We start from the raw sequence: 23,008 nt of genomic DNA on the forward strand, positions 1-23,008 counted from the left end.
TGTATAGGGTTTATTCTTTAGCCTTTTCTTCTCCTGAAGTTGTCCCACAAGGCATAGGGTAATATACCCATTATAACCCATTACAAATACAACCAGTTGTTGCTATCCGCACACTCGTTCTCTGAAAATTCACTTATTTGCACTTAAAGTATTCTGTCCAAACCTCACTATATGCTCTGGAGGTTTGCTTATCTGAATAGCTGCCTTTCTTATTTCCTTAATTGTTTTGCTTTGCTGGTTAGCAGTAGCCATTTTGGGGCAGAAAGGGTGGGAGAGTGAGATGGGGCTGCACCTCGCCCATCGAAATCCCAATCCTTGTCCGCCCCCTCATCATTTTCCTTTAAAAACAATTCCTGCAATTATGTAAATGGTGTCACATAGTTTTTTCTCTTTCCCCACATTTAAAGTAGGTGTGCCTTGCATGGGTGAGGGGGAAACAAGCCACTGTTTTCCAAAATGATGGCTTTAATCCTGTGACCTGGAGGATGGGAAACCAAACATAGTGATGGGTTGGCAGAGACATGGTATATAAGCTAATGCAGAAAGCACGGTTCTTTCTCTTTTGATTTCAGGGGGCTTTTATGTCTTATGCTGGACTGAGGCTGGAAAATAGAAGTCGAATGTGATCTTGACAATATATGTCGAAATAATTGATATGAAAGGGATATGAAAATGTTTCCATCATTAGGGAGTTGCATGTATTCAGAATATATGTGAGGAATCACAATGGGCCTTTGCAAAGGAGATTTGTAAGGTGATGGAGAAAGCAGGATCGGGTTCATAAGGAGAGGGGCATAACCCTTCCCCTACATGCTGTGGTTCCCCCAAAACTGACCACTGAAGCTTTTTATAAGCTTCAAGAGAGAAGCTTTCATTGGTAGCCTCTTAAAATAGCAGTGGGTGACAGAGGCAATCTGTGGTTTATAACCGTTTTTGACACCTGAAGGCAGCCTTTGGCAACCTGGTTTCCTCTGCATGTTTGGGATTCATAACTCCCATCAGCTCCAGGCAGCACAGTTGCCAAAGGCTCCCTGAAGGGGTTTCTGTCTGACATTTCTAACTTTAAATTTTCTTTTTCTTTTTTAGAAAATGAAACTTCCTATGACAGCAGTAGTCTTTCTACTGGAACCAGTTGCATCAGCCAAATTACAATGGGTGAGATTTCACACCAACAGTCATACACACACATGCTTAGTTTGTTTATTTGCAGAATGCAATAGTATTTTTCCCCTTTATAAAAGTTCTCTTTACTTCAGCTGAAAAGACGGACGTTTTGTTTTAAGTGCCTTGGTTATCCTTCTATAATGCGCAGTCATGAATTGTACCGCACCTTGCTGAGGTCCATCTTGTGACAACTAAGACTTCCAGGCTGTGGACTTACCTGCGTTCTGAAAAAAGAAGAAAGAGTTTGGCTGCTCGCTAGAAACATTTTATTAATATCCTAAAGAAGTTTTAAGTAGAACTATACATGCTTATAAAAACATCTGTTATCTAACGTTATATATAACGTTAGATAAACACTAAGTTTATGTAAACTTAGTATAAACATTGAATAAATTATTGTGAATGGGCTGTCTGGTTCTCTGCCCCCCTCCCATGAATCTGCATGGTGCTTAATGTGTTTAGAAGGTATGTGAAAGTGAAACCTCCCACTGGTGTGACTTTTTGCTCAAATCAAGTTGCTGGTTGTTCGTGTCATATAATCATGGTTAAGTGGTATATGGGACTTCCATGTCTGGGAACAGAATGCTTCTGAAAAAGTGTTGCTGGCCCAGAAAGACAATGGGAGATGCCTGCTGCTTCCATTCCCTGCTCAAGGGCCTCCCCAGAGCATTTGGCTAGCCACTGTTGGAAAGAGAAAGCTTTGGTTTGATCCTGTAAGGCTCTTCCTATATCTTTATGTTTATTAGAAATGTATTCATTGTTTACTTTCAGGATATGATGCTACTGGTCAATTTGCAGTTGGATTTTCTCACTGGAAGAATCCCTCCTCTCAAGTTGGTCACCATCTCCCTCTCTGGTTTCATGAAGATGCTGGCTTGTGCCAACATTTTGAGCCACAAATTGATTTATCTGCTCCTTTGTCCTGCCCAGCTTCACTGTCTATCACCCCAGTGCCTTCTTATAGCAGCAGCAGCAGCAACAGCAGCCAAGATACCCTTAGCCAAGACCACACAGGTAAAGGATTTTTCTTCAATAATAATTTTATTATTTATACCCCGCCCATCTGGCTGGGCTTCCCCAGTCATTCTGGGAGGCTTACAGCATACAGTGGTACTCAGGTTAAGTACTTAATTCGTTCCGGAGGTCCGTTCTTAACCTGAAACTGTTTTTAACCTGAAGCACCACTTTAGCTAATGGGGCCTCCTGCTGCCGCCATGCCACCAGAACATGATTTCTGTTCTCATCCTGAAGCAAAGCTCTTAACCCGAGGTACTATTTCTGGGTTAGCGGAGTCTGAAACCTGAAGCATATGTAACCTGAAGCATATGTAACCCAAGGTACCACTGTATCTAAAAACATAATAAAAACATCAAGCATTGAAAACCTCCTGATACAGGGCTGTCTTCAAGGGGGTACTTGGTTGTCGTCGTCCCCCGGGCATTTGAGATTATGCTTTGAAATGTGGAGATGGTGAGAGCAGCTTTCCTACCTTACAGCTTATATGTGTCAATATAGGTTTGTCATTTCTGAATGTGTAGTGGTAGATTCTCATTCATAAAAGTTCTCAGGCAGATATTCTTGAATTTTGTAAGATATATATACATATACATATACATATATACATATATACATATATATATATGTATATGGTTGCAGAAGTCTGTGTATAAGGAATGAAGTACTTGCATGAAAGTTACACTCTTTGAGGCTAGGATTCCCATTAGCTGTCAGACAGGCACAGGCTTCCAAACCTCAGGCTGCTGTTGTATTTACAGGCAATTAATAAACAACAAGGATGAAGAGTATTACCAGGTAGCAGCTTTCAACTTCTCAGTGAATGAGCTCTTTTCAACACCTGGTTTTATGTTAAGCAGTTTCTCAAACTGCTCTCTGTTTTGGCACTTGGGTACTACTTGCTGACCCCTCTGGGTCAGCCTCCACGCACCCCAATTCAAACACCTTCCTGCTGTTCAAAGGCAGCAGTCAATGATGGCTGGTTCCCATTGGGAGCATAACAGTAGGTGGCGCCAGAGTCAATGAAAGGCGTGGTTAACTACCGTAATTCTAGTTTTGTTCCCATCCTTCTCCTTCCAAGTAGTACAAGGGGGAACACTGAGACTACGGAAGAGGCTTAGTGCCATCTCCTGGGCTGGAAAGAAAAATAGGCAGGTGGGGGCTGGCTGAGCACAGCCTGAAGCTGGTGGGTCCATGTCCTGTTCACTGTAATGGATCACCTTCCAAAGTTGGCACTAGGATAGTTCAGAGAAAAGCCCATGGAGCACTCTTTCGGTATGGATATTTTAACACTGCATTGCTCTCCTCAGCCCAGTTACAATAGCCACAGGTCCATTTAAATTCCAATTGAACAAACGCAAAACCACACAATGCTTGGCCAAAAGTTCATTCATTAATCAGTTTGTTTCAGCACATTAGCATTACACATTTAGCAGTAAGCAGCCAAACGACATAGAACCACAAAGAAAGTGAATTATATCTGTCCTGTGTAAATTGTGTGCTGCACTCTGGGTTGGGCAGGTGTGGGGCTGCTAGATTTAGTCTGTTGGCCATAGGCCTAAGGCCCCACAACCCCTAGAGGGGCCCCCAAACGAAGCTGCCACAGTGGTACAGTGGTACCTCGGGTTACAAACACTTCAGGTTACAGAGTCTGCTAACCCAGAAGTAGTACCTTGGGTTAACAACTTTACCTCAGGATGAGAACAGAAATCATGTGGCAGCGGCGCGGCGGCAGCAGGAGGCCCCATTAGCTAAAGTGGTACCTCAGGTTAATATCGGTTTCAGGATAAAAACGGACCTCCAGAACGAATTAAGTTCGTAACCAGAGCTACCACTGTAGTCCCCATGTCGTCTGTCTTGTATAGCATTGATGTTAAACTATTCACAGTAGGTGTACTGCTGCCAGAATGAAGTTCTTGACAAGCCATACCACCTTACATCTTTAATTCGCCAGAGTGCCTGTGGGTCTCACATGGGGCACAAAGTCACTTGGACATTGGAGGGGAGGGATGAGTGTGGTACTTGTGGTGGGATCCTGGAAGGCATGTTGTCAAGTCTCGCAGCACCACTGTGGAAGGGCTGTAGCTCGGTGGCAGAGTGCATGCTTTGCATGCAGAAGGTTCTGGATGAAACCCCTGGTGTCTCCAGGAAGGGCTGGGAAAGGGTCTCCTGCCTGAAACCATGAAGGGCTGCTGCCAGTCAGTGTAAGAAAATGAAAAGAGCCCTGCTGGATCAGGCTGAACATTTAGTCCAACGTTCTGTTCCCCTTTCTGGCCAACCAGATGCCTATGGGAAGCCCACCAGCAGAACCCAAGTGCAACAGCACCTTCCCCATGTCTTATTCCTAGCCCACTGGTATTTGGAGACCTACTGCCACCAAACTGTGGAAGCAGAACATGGCTATCATGAATAGTGGCAACTGAACCCATGGTCTGTTTTGGTATTAGGCCACTTCTTATCAAAGGCAGATCTAGGGGCCGTGACTGGTTCAGTTGCATCAGGTGCAGAACTTCTTGAATGCCACAGCAGGTGCCACAATTATGAAGTCCAATGGAAGGCAAGAGGCAGGGTAGGGTGGTGGATTTTGGTGTCACAGAGTGTGCCACTGAAATCTGAGACGCCAAGGTCCGCCACTGTTCCTATGTCCCTGTGGCAGGTGGCCAGTCCTTTCATTCAGTAGCGGAGAATCAAGATGGACCAGTCTGTGCCTGCTCTTCAGTTTTGCAGCACTGGGCAGAGCAGATCACAAGTACCCACAGTTGTACTTGAGGTTTTTATTTTCCTTCCTTATGATGGCTTCTCTCTTTGCTTGTCTGCCTCCCTGGCTCTCTGGCCTGGCCCCTGTCCAGGCTGGTTCTTATAGCGGGAAAAATCCATATGGTTGAATGGCTGTGTGCACAAAGGTTAGCTGCAATTTCCTCCGACAACACCTTTCACAAATATCTCTGAGCAATGTCGATTTAGCTGTCCTGCTTACCCCTCCCCTAATCGTTCGCACATTGATTTGCATTTTCATGATTCTGTGCATTAGGACCAGGACCTGGGAAACCAGGGTTCAAATCCCCACTCAGCCGCAAAACTCACTGGGTGACCTTGGGCCAGACACCATCTCTTAGCCTAATCTTCCTTGCAGGGCTGTTGTGAGCATAAAATGGGGAGGGGGGCTCCTTGACCTCCTTGCAGAAACGGTGGACTAGAAATGTAACAATAAAATAAATAAGTAAGCTACATCATTCAGATCGGGGGAGTTTCCTGCTTGCCAATGTATTTCCAGCAGAAGATACTCAAGACAATGGACGTTGTGCCCTTGACCAGTTTAATCACAAATTATTACTTGTGTTTTTGCTCCATTAGGCATAGGAAGGAGGCTGTCTTAACACATAGACGGTTGGAAATGTTCTATCCCCAGGGTTTCACTGACAGTCGCCTGTTTTTTTTGCTTAGATCCATCTTTTCAGATCCTGGGAACTTGTTATAGCCCTAGGGCTTTGGACGTTCCAGCTTCATTATGGTGTGGTTTGGCACTCCAGAAGAAAGCTGGATTTTGCAAACAGTGTTTCTATATTATATGGAATGTGCTTTGGAAAGCAAGGGACAAAGGAAACTATACTGTCATGGCCTAGCATTGTCCATGTTGCTAAGTCTATACTGACTGGCAGCTGTGCTCCAGGGAGGGGTCTCCCCTAAATGTCAGGGGTCAAATTTAGGACCCCTTCAAACCAGCTTCAGTCAAGCATCATCATCATTACCATTACCATTGCGCTTATTCTTCTGAACTAAATAATGACCGAGTGCTTTCAGGATTCAAGGTGGAGGATGCCGGAAAGTTGTTTAGATTTCAGTGAGAGATGTAATCGGATACGAAGGCAAGCTATAAATGAGCTTTCAACACAAGAAACTGCAGCGAAACATGATATAATGGGAGGTCCTAGCAATGAAATCGCACCGTTACCTAGATGACTGCATGCTAGCATTTTTGTCTAAAATGTTTTCATCTAATTTTAGAATTTAGATCCCATTTAATTGGTCTTCAGTAAGGGGAGGCCTTTTTCACAGGAGGAACTTAATTCCTTCTCTGTTCAGGCAAGTCAAAGCCTATTAGAAGCCAGTGGAGAGCTTATTTTGAAAGGACAAAATGGCTCTGCCTCTCCCTCCCTCCAGCTTTTTAAGCAAAAAGAAACAGCAGCTCACGCATCATGAAATGAGCCCAACACGAGGGCTTTCTCCAATTAGAAAATAACGAGTAAAACAACTATTCTTTCAAAATCAAAAATAATGTAATACCACGAACATGATAGTGATAGAGACTAGATTGTTAGTAAATGGCTATGTTATCTCTGGAAAAACACTGGTGTACCAATCCAACCAATCTGGTGTGGAAGTAACGAGAAGCGTATACTTTTTTTGCCAAAGCAGGTATCTAGACAGCTAGTATTTTCAGTTTTCACTCTTATCCTTAATGGAGATAAACAAAAAGGTGCTCAATAGGAAGCCAATCTGCTGCTGCCTTCCAGTGCGAGGGACAAAACCTGTGCATAGACTGTAACTGATGGTCAGGTAAAAAACGCAGTGATGTATTGCATAATTCCTCCCATTCTCATGTATCTGCTATTGAAAAGGGACTGCAAGATAGAAATCTCCTTCTCCTATCAATTACAGCAGTGGTTTTTCTGGGTTATGAAGATGCCTGGGGAGGGGGAACACGGATTCAACACATCATGTTTAAGAAAGGCACTCAGCTTCGTGGAGTTTCACCCTTGAAGGTCCAAGCTCAACTCAGCAGCAGAATAGTCAGGTGAATGAATCTAGTTTAACTTAAAATTGCCTATGCGCAGGCAAGGAAGTGAAGGAAAGAAGCTTTTTCTTAAGTGGACTGGGGCAGGGAGAAGAAGGTGGTGATGGCCAAATGTTTCAGATGACAGTGATTTATTTATTTTTAGAGCACTTATGGAATCCTTTGCTGTTTGAGGTGAACATCCAAAGTGGCCAACAATAAATATAGAACTGGCATAAAACAATCGACTGCAAAGTGAGACAGCATAAAATAATAAGAATGAAAGCCGCAAAGCAAACGCATCAAGCAAACTATAGCCCACCCCTCAAAGCCCCCCAGGACAAAGGAAAAGTGTTTACACAAGGATAGGAGGCCTGAAGTGAGGGGCCTAGGGGAACAATTTTAGTTTCAGAGCCTGGGAGCAATGGCGAGAAAGACCTAGTCCTGAGTATCTACCCAATTAACCTTCAAAGATGAGGTGATGTGGATCAAAGGTGCAGGTAAGCTTGAATCCTGAATATATCCTGGTTCAAAGAGTGCTTTGAACTTTAAACAGAATGTCAGCACTTGGAACTGGAGGTGGAAACAAATAGCATTTGCTCCATGCAGTGGGTTCAGTTAGAACTCTCACCATGACATTCCATACCAGTTCGAAGCTTCTAAACATGTTTCAGGGGCAGCCCCACACAGACTTTGTACAGTAATCAAACCTTTTCAGGTGCTACAGTGTGTAGGGTGTGGAACAGAATACAGGAGCTCTTGTTCAGAGAGTTTGTACATTCAAGTTCCCTAGGTTGGATCAGTAGTCTAAAAAAAAGGTTTTGAATGCTGGAGGACGTATTAATTATAGTACAAGTTCATTTGTCTTACTATACATACTAGTAAATGCACTTTGTGTTCTGCAAGCATAGATAGAAGCTCCTTGCTTCAACTCTGCCAAGACAGAGTTTGAAAATGCAAACAAAACTCCTAATGTTCACCTTGACATGTTCTGTCTTGGTACACTGACTCTGTTATGAGGTCAACTTGCCCCAGGTGTAAAAATGTTCCATTTTCAGAGTTTTCTAGTAATCACCATGTCTTGAGCTACATGTGCACCATCTTTCAGGTTTCTGGTCTGAAAGCACCTTAGCTATGTTACAGTGTACTCTGAGTCATTCATTTTGACTAATCCCATTTTCAGATTTTTTTATTTGTTGGGGTATTTTTGGACTACCTAGGTACCAGGTTCCAAGGGTAATTTTTTGGGGGGGGAAGTATTTATTTTAGTCATTTTATCCTGCTTTAAAAATATTTTTGCCATTCAAGAAACCTACGTATCCATTCTCTCTCTCTCTCTCTCTCTCTCTCTCTTTCTCTCTCTGGAACATGTTTAAACTCTGAAAATCTTGTTTTTGTAACACACTAAATCAGTTGTCCTTTCACCAGTGCCCTAATGAATAATTATTACTGAAGCCAATAGATTCTTATTAGCAGATGTATTATATGTTGAATATAAATGGAATGTAACAGGATAGTTCAGAACATAAGGTACATATGAACATATCTGTAAGTTGTATATTTGTTTAGATGCTTCCATGACGGTTGGTTGGCTCCCTTGAAATCAATGGGTCAAGTTAGTCATGACTAGCTTAAGTTGGATCCAGCGTAACATTTGTTACTGGCGATGTATATGACTGGAAATTACTGACTGCAGTATTTTATATTCATGTATGTTGTAGAGGATAGTCCTTTAATTCTTTCTCCTACCTTGGAATTAAGATAATAATGCTATATGTGGATCTCTTAGTAACGTCTATAAATAGTACAGTGACAATGAGTCCTTTTGCTAGACAGGAAATGCAGACAGTGCATTATTATTATTATTATTATTATTATTATTATTATTATTATTATTAAATAGAACTCTACAGATTTGTATCTAGACCCAGATAACCTTGCCTGTTGTAGCTAGCAGAAACCTGCCTTAATCAGTGTATGTCGACTTGATATATATTCTAAGATTATTTGTGCTGAATATTACATCTGAAGGGTGGCATCCAGGAGATCCCAAATAAAAGACAAAATATGGATGGTTCCCAAGTCTATGCTCAGATATTCAGGCTATGGGTACCTCCAAACTATTACTATTTCAGGGTGGGATTCAATCACATACTGACAAATTCAGGTTGATCAACCTGCTTCCCCAAAAGACTGGATTGGTTGAGAGTTGTTTGAAGACCCATTTTCCCTCACAGAGCTATAATTTCCAGAGTTCCTTGGGAATAGGGACTGATGGTTAAACCACTGTAGCTCTGTGAGAGGAACAGGAGTCTCCAAACAACTCTCAACCAATTCAGTCTTTTGGGTGGTTAGCAAACTACACTTCCCATAATTTTTGTGGGAAGCCATGGCTGTTTGAAGTGGTATGATACAGCTTTAAGTGTATAGTGCAGGCGGAGCCAGAAATAAATCAGAATGAATGCTCAATTAAATAGCTGACATCATTTAACACCCCTGAAAACAAATCAGAATAACTGAGCAATAAACAGGTCATCAGGAAGCGATCTAATGGGAACAATTAGAATGTGTGAAACAGTGTCCCTCTTTTTTCACCTGGATGCCATTTGATTTTACTTACACGAGAGAGGAAAAGATGTGCTCTATATGGTTTGTGGGCTCTGCTGTGCTCATGTCCAGTTTGCAGGCTTCCCGCAGGCATCAGGTTGACCACAGTGAGAACATTATGGGACATTAGCCTGATTCGGCAGGCTGGTGATAGGTTCTTATGCTCTTAGTTGCTTCATTCATATCTTGCTTTTCTTCCACCTGGTAAGGTGGCATACATGGAGTTATAAGACAGGCTGCCATCTTGGCATTGATCAGACTCAGACCCTGCCACCAGCAAGATGGCTGCATATGTCTCCTCAGAGCATGCTCTGGAACCCTATAAGGAGTCAATTATTGTTGATGCAGAAAACTGTATCGCCTTACAGAGCATCTCCATTGTAAAGGCTCTCATTCGTCACTCTGGAGCTGACAGAATTGTCTGCATAGTGAAAAGGCTGACATTCCCTTTTAATTAATATTTTATGCAGCCCATAATGTTTTCAAAGGAAACAGGATCTATTTTATGAAACATTTTACTGGAAACGCTGATGCTCCAAGCTCTGTCAGGACTTTTATATTTGCATTAGTTGTTGTATTGAAACAGAAACAGCTTTCATTTGCAGTTGTTCAGCCTTGGCTCAGTGAGTATTTTGGCATATGCTCCCTCTACTTATAAAACATTCTGCTTTCACTTGATTCTAAGATTCAATAATGTGAATCAGAAAAAGGGAAGAGGAAAGATTAATGGGTTGTTTGATTCCCCGCCCTCCAGTGAATTCTCCTTTTAATAGTAGGGTCTAGATCCTAAGATCTAGGCAGTGAGATATTTTACTTTCTTGGGCTCCATGATCACTGCAGATGGTGATAGCAGTCACGAAATTAAAAGACACCTGCTTCTTGAGAGAAAAGGGATGACAAACCTGGACAGCATCTTAAAAAGCAGAGACGTCACCTTGCCGACAAAGGTCCGTATAGTCAAAGCTATGGTTTTCCCAGTAGTGCTGTATGGAAGTCAGATCTGGACCATAAAGAAGGCTGATCGCCGAAGAATTGATGCTTTTGAATTATGGTGCTAGAGGAGACTCTTGAGAGTCCCATGGACTGCAAGAAGATGAAACCTATCCATTCTGAAGGAAATCAGCCCTGAGTGCTCACTGGAAGGACAGATCCTGAAGCTGAGGCTCCAATAGTTTGGCCACCTCATGAGAAGAGAAGATTCCCTGGAAAAGACCCTGATGTTGGGAAAGATGGAGGGCACAAGGAGAAGGGGACGACAGAGGACGAGATGGTTGGACAGTGTTCTCAAAGCTACCAACATAAGTTTGACCAAACTGCAGGAGGCAGTGGAAGACAGAAGTGTCTGGCATGCTCTGGTCCATGGGGTCACGAAGAGTTGGACATGACTAAACGACTAAACAACAACAGATCCTAAGAGGCTCATTAATAGTGCCCGACTTTGGCAGTTACCTCTCCCCACTCAGCCTCCTATACCACAGCCCATCCTGTTTAGGAGGGTCTCCTGACACTCAGGAGAGTATTTGGGGTGCTGCAGAACAAGATGGGTTGGGAAAGTCCCCTTCAACCAGCCCCCTTCCATGGGCCCTTCTTAGGATCAAAAAGATTGCATTTTTATGTGTTTGGGGAGGTCAGTCTGAATGATGCCCTAAGTCCCTTCTAGTATCCTATATCCAGTGAGGGTTAGAGTCTAGTAGGGGGAGTTGATGAACCAATCTTTGTAAGACAATGACCGTGCGTGGCCATGTAAGTGCTCTCCTCAACTAGGTTGCAACTTCTAAGTGATGGAGAACAACAGGCCAAAGTGTGGCTAGGTGTTTGTGTGAGAGAGCTGGAAGAGGCAGGCTGGAAGCAGGGGACAGAAACATGTGTAGCTCAATGCTGGATCCAAAGCTGTGAGAAGCAAGCTATTTTTTTGAGGGAGGGAGGTTAATGCTGGAAGTCCCTCCATCCTACGCCCAGGTTGTAAATATGTGTAAATACAAGCCTATATCCTAAAGACACCACAGTCCCCAATGACCTTCATTCCAAGGAAACCAAAGCCTGGAAAAGTGCTTGGGACCCCTGGAATCTCTTGCTGCTTGGAGATTGGGGAGACATGTCACAGGATTATGTCTTAGATACTTATCTCTGCTCTTAACTATTTTGTACTGCCTTTCACTGGGGTATGCCTGCCTGTACCTGTTTGTTTTTATGCAAATGACCATGCACACCTAAAACTGGTGCAGTCTGTACCTTATTTCAGTTTGTATCACCGATGTTCATTTTCAAGCAAACACAGTTTTCTTGTCAAAATCTAAATTGGTGTTCTCCCAGTTCAAAGTGGTAGAAGTGGAAGTGTGGCTCAGCAGTGTATTCTTCAGTACATTTTGCAACATGGAAGTGCTTCTTGGTGAAAGTAGGCATAATTAATGACTGTTAATTAAGAGAGAAACCTACATGCGGCATGGCAGGTTTTTGAATGCATCTCCTGATGTACGCTTTTTTAAAAAGAGCTTAAAAAGAGCCAACAGAGCAATGGAGTAGGGGGGCAGCAGGGCTTGGAAGGTGGGTGCTTAATGAGGGTCCCAAACTGAAGCCCTGTCTCCAAAGCCACTGTTAGCTTCACTCTGGAAATGCTACTAGCAGTTTTAGTAAAGGTAAAGGGACCCCTGACCATTAGGTCCAGTCGTGGCCAACTCTGGGGTTGTGGCGCTCATCTCATCATTTATTGGCCTAGGGAGCCGGCATACAGCTTCTGGATCATGTGGCCAACATGACTAAGCCGCTTCTGGCGAACCAGAGCAGCGCACGGAAACACCATTTACCTTCCCGCCGGAGTGGTACCTATTTATCTACTTGCACTTTGACGTGCTTTCGAACTGCTAGGTTGGCAGGAGCAGGGACTGAGCAACGGGAGCTTACCCCGTGGCGGGGATTCGAACCACCGACCTTCTGATCGGCAAGTCCTAGGCTCTGTGGTTTAACCCACAGTGCCACTAGTAGGAGGGTACAATTTTGATTCTGAAAACAACACAGGAAATGGTTAAATATCTCCTCCAGCTATACTGCTTCCCTGAGCAAGTTCTCTCTTTCTCATCTTAAAGCTTTAAAAACACATCAGGAGGTATCAGTCATGTAGTTTGACACGAAAGCAAGGATAGGGAAATTGTGACTGAAATGTCGCTGGACTACAATGTCCAGCATCTCTGACCGCTAGCCATTGTTAGTTAAAATGGATACTTCATAAGGCTGAACTCACTTTGAACCCAGTTTTATCTGAATGCTGTAGATTCACCAAAGTGGTCAGAATACTCTGAGCCGACTAGCATGTCTGGTCTGTTTGTGACTTTCAGGTCTCTTTCAGACCTCAGTTCCATGATCAGGGCCCATCCAAAGGACGAGAAAAATACAAACATATTTGTACACATACAACCTACCTTTTGAATTTTTCAGACTGTTTCACAAAGGTTGTTTATGGCATTTTGTGACGAGTATTATGCAGTAAGCGGTTGGCAGCCATCTTTATGGCTAGTGTTATAACATCAGTTATTGCAGCAACAGTAATATTACTGAGCAAGTATATGACACATACCTTCTCTTTTCTGGTATGACAGGCCTAGAATGGTTATGACTAGTAACACTATTAGACTACTAAAAAGCTGCATGCCTGGATCTCTTTCAGTGAAAAAAATACTGGGGTGATCAGCATCTTTCCAAGCAGCTTGCTACAGGCAAGCTTTCAAGCAGAGTGAACCAAAGAGCCTTAAATGGCCTGTGGATTAGAAGGTGCTGTCAAGAGTAATAGATCAATAGACAATTTCGAAGAATGAATGGAATCCCATACAAAATTAGGTGCATACAAAGCTGGTCTGCACACAGGACTTTATGAGACACATTATCTCAGGGTTGTGGATTCAAGCCCCAACACTGGGCAAAAGATTCCTGCACTAAAGGACCCTTGTGGTCCCTTCAGTTCCATAATTCTGAGATCTAGGTGGAGGGCTGTTTTCTATGCTTCGTTGAGAAGTCCAGTGCAGTATGCTACATGGCTGCAATGGTTCTGGGATATGGCATGGAAATTTTCTGTGCAATCAAATTCCCTGTAGGGAGTTCCTTTAAAAATACATGCTATGAATTATGCCCTGAACCACACATCAGTCTGGGAGGGGTAGATCAGGTTGGTTGGTTCATGGCGTATTGGTAAAGATCAAATCCCTCAAGGCATCCCTAAAACTGTAATAGTGACTTATTTATTTATTTCATTTATGAACTATTTCCCACGAAACACCCTGAAGCAATCAACAGTCAGAACATCTATGAAATTATAAAACAACTTTAATCCAGAAATATAGAAACATGAGTCCACCTAGGAACAACAGATAGACTAATTTGTAATATGTGAGTCTGTTCTGTATCTGAATTTCTGATCAGGCTATTTATAAGAAGATTTGTGGTCTTTTTTCTGAAAAAGCTGCTATTATTATTATTATTGTTATTATTATTATTATTTATTACCTTAATTCAAGTTGACTTCTCGCTAATTTACCCTGGGTTTCACATGCCATTTTTGGAAAGGAAAGCCCAGGTTGGATTATTAAGATAGCCACCTGGTCGCCATGCTGTGTCCTCAATCCCTGGTAATTGAATAATCTTGGATCTGAAGCAGATAGTCAACTGTATATTTAATTAGACCTTTCTCCCCTGAAAATGATGGGATGGTGGTGTTTCTGATTACTTGTTTCATGAGTTAGATTATTTTATCAGAATAATGAACAGATGAAATATAGCTAAATTATGTCTGCAGCTGTCCTATCATCCAATAAACTAAAAACCATATTCTTTCTCCTCCTCCTGATAAATTTTATCTGTCAGTGTTTATTTAGATATCAGCAATATATTTTAATAATCCTATGGACCTTCTTCATCACATTGTGGTTAAGAGCGGTAGTCTCGTAATCTGGTGAACTGGGTTTGATTCCGCGCTCCTCCACATGCAGCTGCTGGGTGACCTTGGGCCAGCCACACTTCTGTGAAGTCTCTCAGCCCCACTCACCTCACAGAGTGTTTGTTGTGGGGGAGGAAGGGAAAGGAGAATGTTAGCCGCTTTGAGACTCCTTAAAGGGAGTGAAAGGCGGGATATCAAATCCAAATTCTTCTTCTTCTTATTGTTGTTATGTTATATGTTCCAGGCTGGGTTGGTTTTGCTTTCATTGCTTTGGGTTTTTTTTTGCCTCTGATAGTAGGGCTTGACTTGCAATAGCAAGGGAAGTTGGAGAACAGAAGAACTGCAAGATAAGAAGCTGAACCTTCAAGGCCAGCTGGCTTAATTGGCTCTTCAAACAAGCTGCATGTCTTTTGTAATCTGCTCACTGAGTAATTTTCTGACTTTGCTAAATATAGATATGTGACGATGTTTCCCTCCAAACAACAAAAATATTGACAAAGTATTATATTTTGTTCTTCCCTCTGAATGAGCATGTATACCTATAGCTTAGGTGTTGTGCATACAACTTAACAGTACTGTGGCACATTGAAGTCTATCAAATTTACATAGAGCTCTAAAGTGCAGACCTGTCCCTAGAAACATGGCACCAAAGGAAGTCTGGATGTCATGCTTACAATAGACCCACTGAAATCATTGGAATTTAAGTCTGACTTATATCTCACTGAGTCCAGTGAATTAACTCTAAGCATAACTAAGTCTGGATCTGATCCAATCAGACTTGTTTTGTTTGGGAATAGATGCACATTCCTGACAAATCTGGGAACGAATTCTAGTAGCAAAGAATACCAATAAAAGAGACAGCCAATTTAAGTCTGTGAGAGGGCACAAAGTACCCTAATATTCTGTCTATTTAGCTGACACGGACAGCAGCTATTAATAAGATGTTGGGTGTGAAGCTTTCACATGGCTTAGCACCATGTTTAAAGTCTTTGCAATCTGTATGGTCTTCCTAACCTTAATACATGCCATCGATCTATGGCCTGGATGGATGCCATGCTATATGCAAACTCTGTGTGTATACATACCTGTAGTGGTTTTAAATGTTATAGTGAATTACGGAGAAAACTGCATCCACAGGGGCTTTGATGTGTCAGGAATAATGTTTAATAGATGTCTTAAGAGGAGATGATTAAAACAATGATTGCTTTTCTATCCTGCCTTTCTTCCAACAGAAACTCAGGGTGCCTCCAGAAATCACACAAATGCCACCATTGTATTAAAACAATAGTTAAAATAGTAACTTAAATCTGTATCAAAACTCAAAAGCACCGAAGCAGCAGACACAGCAGAGTTTCTGGCATAGCAGCATACAAGTTAGTACTTCAACTAAGGTAAATTAAGTTGTTATATTAGCTAGGAAGCTGAAACCTCATAAAAGTATAACCTCACAGAGCTATTCTCACAAGTAGCTTTACCTTTTAATAGAGGCCAGCAGGGATTTTGCTGTCTCAGGGCATAGGCCCATGATACGAATTAGCATAAAATTTGCAATTTATACGTAGAGATGCAAATACAAGCCTCTGAGCAAATTAAGTTGGTGGTTGGCTGAGGTCTCATTGGTGCTGTACTTTGAAGTTTGCAAAGCCACCCTTTAATATTTAAAAAATAATAAAGGAAAGTGGTAGAAGACCAGGTGCTCATTGCAAAAGACCCAGGGCCGCCCCCTAACAATGTTCCTTGAAGACCAGCTCTCCAGCACAGGGCAGTTGACTAGATTTCTAACAGCAGCTTGAAATATGTGTATTTCTTTGCGGAATGCAAACTGAATTAGCTTTTTCTGTGTGTGATTCACATAAACCTTTTCTCACCCCCCTCACCCATCCTCACATTTGTTCATAAAGAGTGTCAATATATATTCTGATCATCTGACAATGATTTTGGGTTTTCTTACTGAAATATATATTTGGTAAATTGTGGAGCACTGATTGCAAATTCATTATTCATCATGTAAGTCTTTGAGGTTGATGAACCACCATTTTAGGAATTGCACCTGCAGCAATAAGCTTCATGTGACAAATGGAATCTATTTTAGTTTTAGCCTTGGCTATTTATGCCGGCATTTGTTTTAAAGGCTTTGATTTAGATATGTATATAACATAGCAGCTATGACAACGATGTGAAGATGTTGTAAAAGATTGTAAAAGACGTTGTGGAGTTTGAGACTATCATCTAGAGAAGCAAGATTCTAATCACAGTATCAGATTCAAAGTATAAGGTGAGAAATGCCATGGAATTAAAAAAAACACACATGCCTATGTAGTGTCCCATCCCACCCATGGTCTGGAAAGAGAACCTTTATGTTTTTCTTGGAGGGCCAGCCCTACCGTTAGCAGAGTGGGATAGCTGTTTCAGGCAGCTGGTTTTGCATGCCATGAAAGGACAGCACATTGTTTCCTTTCTAAGTTGTTGTTATAATATTCTTTTACTGCCCCCATGTTCTCATTCTAATTCACACACTTCATAGCAGAAAACAAAAAATGAAACAATTTTTTCTAAGTGGATTAAAACGAGAGAATGCGTAAATACATTTATTTGTGTTAATGTTGAGGGACACAGTTTATTCTGAGGCCAGATTTGGGTGTGGTTGACGGCAGAACTTTGTATGTCCATTGCAGAAATCTAGACTCCTTCATGGCGTGAGAACTGTATTTATTTTCCTTGTGGTTAATTAACAAGGGCAGTTCCCCCGAACTTTTCATCCTGTCAGATCTTGCCCTCTCTGTGGCGTAAAGACACTAATGCTTTAAATGATGAATAATAGATGGAGGTTGTGTGTACACCATGGAAGAAAATTAACTTTCAGCTGATGGTGGGAAGCGGGGCAATCCTTTGTGCACCTACTCAGAACCAAGAAAGGGTTCAGTTCAGCGGGACTTGCACCCCTGTTGCCCAGGACTGCACCCCGACTCTTTGGCATGCGTGAGCATCGTGCTTTGGTGCGACTGCGGAGGTGGTGAAGAAGTAGTAGTGGCAGTGAGTGAGGAAACATCTTTGGGGCGCTGGTTTTTAAAGCTCTCTGCTCCTTGTCCAGCAACCACAGTTCCCGTGGGCAGCTCATTTGTCTGCAGGATCAAAAGACACAGATTGCCCTAGGAGTGTTCTTGGCCGGGCGAGCGGTGGTGGAAATGTGTTGCTTGCCTCAGCCCTGTGCTGTCAGGGCTCTGGCGAACTGTCATGCTGGCACCGCTCAAGTGCCACCTGATTGGCTGCTGGCAAGGGCTGATTAAGAATACTGATGCTGGCTCAGCTGCTCTGTGGCTCCGTTCTCTCTCTCCCCCCCCAACCACTCCTCAACTCCTCCCCCACCCCCCTCCACATCATATCTCCAAATAGCAAGTAATTGTGAGCATATGAAGACAGCAAGGGGGTGGGGGAAATCCACATCGCGTAGCTTGAGTCTCTCTCTGTGTGTGAGGGAGGGAGACAGACACAGAGGGGGAAAACAACGGTCTGTTTTAGCTGCAGTGCTACAGCAGAGTCAGACTTCTTCCCTGCCCCGGGTTTTGTGCCAGCACGCAAACTGCTTACAGGTTTGGCAGACTGTGGAAAGACTTGCCTGTTGTTGTTGCTCCTGCTGCTGGTGCTGCTGCTACTGTGTGTAAATTGAGCATCCTCTGCCTTGCCTTTCGCTGGACCGGCGGATCTCTTGCTCTTGAGAAAGGTGTTTCGGAAGGGCCCCCTACTAAAGTGGTTCTCTTCAGTTCTTTCTATTTTTATGGTGAGTACCGGCATGTGCACAGACTATGTTTGCTGCAGTGCTCGCTAGCTCTCTTCCATCCCCCCCTCTCTCCCCCCCCCCCAGTGGATCACAGCTAAGCCTCTTGACCTTCATTTACTGTCTCATTTTCTCTCCCCTCCTCCTGCACTGGCATGTGTTTTATGAAGTAAATGCAAGTTGCTCTTTGGTCGGGCTCCTGCGCCTCAACGCCCCTCGCTTGAAATTCCCTTTTGTCCTTGAAAGAGGGAGCAAGCATGCTGCTGGCTGGCAGCTTACAGCAGTGTGAAGGAATCCTGAAGAAGTGGAAGAGGGGGACTTGGGGAAAGACATAGGTCTGCCGCACCACGAAAATAAGCTTCATGCTTTCCAGGAGAGGGAGGGAGGGAGGAAAAGCCATCCCTGGGCTTTCAGAAGGGGTGGGAGCTCATGTCTTTCCTACCAGCATTTTATCATCTCTCTTCAGAAGGGCCTCTTGAGGCACCAGCTTTCTAAGTGCAAATATCTGAGAAAGATTAATTGGGCATTAAAATGAGCTCTCCTTTGTGCTGAAGAAAGCCAACCTGCACTGCTTCCAGAGGAGGGAGGTGGGGGGAAAGAGATAACTTTAGTGAGCAGGACTTAGGCACCTCTACTCTCTTGTCCTGAGAAGCCTCAAAACTTAAGTGTTTTACAATGCTTCAAGGAGAAGGAAAAGTGCACATATTTCCAAACAGAAATTCTAATTGCTTGGGCCGTACTTTGTCCTGTGTTAACAAAAATTTGATTTGAATATGCCTGCTGTCTGTTGATAACATAGCACATATTTAGTATATAATGGAATAAGCAGTCTTCTTAGTGTCTTTCCAACTTACCTTTCTAAAGGGACGAATGCTTGTACTGCAGATTAGTTACTGTGAGCTCATCCTGCACAATATGTTTTTCAGTATGAATTTTATGAATACATATGATGCCCATCTTAAATGATTCCCTTGGATCATTATTTCACTGTAATCATAACCTCAAGCTCCAAACCTACATAAAAATTTGAAATGAGGTGACCTGTACAAGGAGAGGAACCCATGTGGTTTAATACAAGAAGAGACAGATTCCTTAGCATAGATCAGGTTTGCCACCAGCATAAATGGCTTCTGGGGGGCAGCTCAGGGTCATGTTGTGCAATACACTGCCTAGGTGATCAGGGTGACTAGCTTTGACAGCACTGGTCACGTCTTGTGAAGAGCAAGTGTCCATAAACACATTAGTTGGTGTATAACCTTCTGTTCTTTCTTAATGCTCCCTGACTTCACCTTGGATAAGAGCCAGAGCATTTCTTTTACCCTCCTCAGGCTGCAATCCTATAAATATTTTCCTTTGAGTAAGCCTATTGAACTAAATTGTTCAATATGAGTAGACTACATATGAATAGACATGCATAGGAGTGTGCTGTTGTTGTCCTTTGTTTCCTCCCCAAGATCAGAACAGAGATGGAGTGTCATTTTAAGCTACATATTTTTAATAAATATGTGATTTTTATAACACGGTTCCTTGGACCTGTAATATTGATTTAAGCAATTTAATCCCTTGGAAACTGATGGGACAAACTGGACTTTCTGGCTTAACTAGAGTGCAGATTGGACTGCTAATAAGAAAATCTCAATTAGTGATTTGACCTGTGATGTGAGTAGTACAGGAAGTAGTACAGGAAGGAGCTATATTATTTTTCTGATAATTATGGGCATGCCTGCAATAGTGAAAAAATACCAAGATTACCATTAATGGGTTTTGGGTTTGTTTTTAAGAAAAAAGAAGCAGTAACACTGCAAAGTTCTTCACATTTAGTGTGACAGCAAATCTGGTGCACAGACATGGGAACTTGTGACCAACTATAACTTTGGCATAGTGGAAATAGTGTTCTGTTGGAGTGGTGCTAGAGGATCTGAACTACAGTGGTGATGTCAACATCTGAGTAGGAAAATAGTGCAGTGAGGTGAGATGCTTCTTCAAAACAAAGGTGGGATCTTCCTCAGATGAGTACAAACCAGGTTTCTTATAACTCAGGACACACTACTTGGCTTACTTTGTGTTTCCAGAGGAATTGCATGAGATTGCCCTGTGTTAACAGCAACAGAGAGCAAAAAGGGACAAAAAGCCATTCAGTTCCATCCTTCCGACATGAGAACGCACACACACCTAAATACAAAGGGAGCCGATGCACTGCAGAAAGATTACTGCAGAGCAAATTGTTCCAAATGACTGAGCGAGTGAACCAGTTCAAACAATGCAGGAGGAACTGTTGGGGTTTAAGCCCAAACCAGCTTCCCCCAGTCTGGTGTCCTCCAAATGTTTTGGGACTGCAGCTCCAGCCAGCACAAACATGCTGGCTGGAGCTGATGTGAGTTGCAGTTCAAAACATCAGGAGGGCACCAGGTTGGGAAAAGCTGGTCTAAACTTCAGGTATCTAAGTTTTCTCCCTACACTGCAGATCTGAGAACCTTTGAAGCATGCTGCAAAGGGTTACTAAGACTTAACTAGTAGGTTCCTTGACTCTTCAACTCAGTGTTTTCTGGTTATAGCGTAGGTTTGCAATTTATGATGGGTTTCTTTATTAAAGTACTTGCACAGTGGATAATTCTTTTTTGCACTGTAAACATGTTGTGTGTTGCAAAAATCCCTCTCTAGTCATTACTGCTGAATGGGTGCTGCACAGCGACGTAAATATGTGATGCTTCTAAAACTCTCAAGATTTGTTTCAGGTTCACTGAACTAATAATATAGCATTGATGCAATTGCATTGTATCACTAAACTTTACATTGGGTTACTGAAGCCCAGAGGAATCTCAATGCATTCCATCAAAATGACACCTCAAAATTATAGCAGGTAACTAGGATGCTTTTTCAGACCCAGTTCACACGACTGTTCATATGTAGCACATGCTGCATGAAATTAGCTAGCAGCTCTGAATATATGGAAATTACATTTGTGCAGGCTATTTCCCCCTAGAACCTTTCTTAGAAAGTTCTTTTGAGCATGGGATGTTCTGAAGGCTATTATATGCTAGATACATAGGACAAAAAATGTGTATCAATTTAATCATTGGTTGATGAACAATAGTTTATTTGACAAGTTCTATCCTTACGACCAGGCTACAATTGACTAGGGTTCAATTAAAAAAGGATCAATACATGCATAAACAAGGAATACCGGTAGCTTGCTTGCATTACAACAGCCAGTTCCTGGGGTCCCTCTGTCACATTCTAGCATTACCAAGAAAGGCAGCCCAGGACAGGTAAGTCACATGAAGCATCAGGGCAATGCAGTTATGAGCAAGTGTGGTTATTGGTGGTTTCCATTGAGTTTCTAGGGAATGAAGTAAATAAGTTGTTTTCTGGCACACAGTTTAGGAGGCAAATGCTGCCTATTGCCCCTAATCGGAATTTCACTGGTAGGGAATTCCACTTAACTTCCTTTCAGTTCTCTGTGGTTTCTATCACCTGCCTCATGACAGGTGTTAATACAATAAACTTCGTAATTATCACTAACTTGGAAAGGTTAAAGATGTGCCTTCTGAAGATATATTTCAGCTCTAATTATGACTCTCTGTAATTTTTGCACCTCATTGCCACACAACTCCCACCTTACAACTTTCCACTTTGTTTGCTTTATTTCATGCATTTATGTCCCGCTTATACTAAATGCATTCTGAGGAAGAGGGTTTGAATCCACAAAAGCCAGTTCTCAAGGTGCCACAAGCCTCTTTGGTTGTCTTAGTTGTTTCCTAGAGCAGATGACATAAGATAAGTGGCTTGGATCCTAGCTATGGTTCCATGGGCAAAAGAGCTCAACCTGTTCATGGATAGGGCTGAGATCCAGTAGAGCAGGCATGTCGAAAGTCAGTTTTGGGGGCCTAATCCAGACCGCTGGTCGGTTTAATCCAGCCCCTGTGGCAGTTCATTTCCTGGGGTAAAATCCCTCAAAAACCCTCCACAACCTCAATCCTAAAAAAAGCTCAAAGCTCAACAACTTCACCCCTAAAAAAAGCGCAATATCTTCAATCCTAAAAAAAGGTCAACAGCTTTGGTCGGCCCTTACAGCCCTTCACTTCATCAAATCTGGCCCTCTTTGAAAACAGTTTGGACACCACTGCAGTAGAGGATCCCACTGGTAGACCAGGGGGAGACAATTGTCACAGATTTCCCTGCTCTAGTCCTTTGTGTGGCCTTTCATGATGTCACACCCTTCAGCATTCCGCTGATTAAAATTGAGATGCGTATCTTTAAGTGCTGTGCTCCTGTGCGAGCCAGCTCAGGTTTTCCAGCCCCTGTCTCCATTACTGGCAACAGTTCCCTCCGAGAGCGCCACACCAGCACTCCAGCTCCTCCTCCTCCTCCTCTTCCCCGTCTTCGTCCTCCTCGGTTTCTTTTCCTCCTTCAGCGGGCAGAGGAGGCATGGCTTCTGGGCCCAGCATGGTTGGCCTGGCCTGCACAAGCAGCAGCTCCCCCACCTACACCTTCATGCGCACCCTCACAAAGTGATGCTCAGCATGGAAAATGAGACATCCAATAAGAAGCTGGGATGGCTTCTGAAATTCTGGTATGTCCCAGTCAAATTGGGACTGTTGATGGGTATGTGATGTTCCAGAGGCTTCCTAATTAGGCACAAGGGGCGAAAGGAGGAAAGAGACGTCAGCAAGAGCTCCCCCCCCAATTTTCTCCTGGTGGTAGCATCCCGTAACAGAATACTGTATGTATTACATATTTTCTATTAGAA

General features: G+C 42.8%; 1 protein-coding gene across 5 annotated transcripts in view; it reads left to right on the forward strand.

Moving 5' to 3' along the window:
- The first annotated feature begins 1,091 nt into the window (after positions 1-1,091).
- The window catches only part of ANO4 (anoctamin 4), a 128,545-nt gene continuing 106,628 nt past the window's right edge, over positions 1,092-23,008 (forward strand). For 4 of the 5 annotated variants that reach the window (XM_053405842.1, XM_053405843.1, XM_053405844.1 and 1 more), the window contains exons 1-2: positions 1,092-1,155; positions 1,936-2,178. In XM_053405842.1, the coding sequence (XP_053261817.1) occupies positions 1,152-1,155; positions 1,936-2,178 (247 nt within the window). In that variant the 5' untranslated portion in view covers positions 1,092-1,151. Of the gene's footprint in view, positions 1,156-1,935; positions 2,179-17,879; positions 18,262-23,008 lie in introns of those variants that run through there. The other variant, XM_053405846.1, reaches the window with a different exon arrangement.

Source organism: Podarcis raffonei, chromosome 10 (assembly GCF_027172205.1).
Source record: "Podarcis raffonei isolate rPodRaf1 chromosome 10, rPodRaf1.pri, whole genome shotgun sequence".
Lineage (NCBI taxonomy): Eukaryota > Metazoa > Chordata > Lepidosauria > Squamata > Lacertidae > Podarcis > Podarcis raffonei.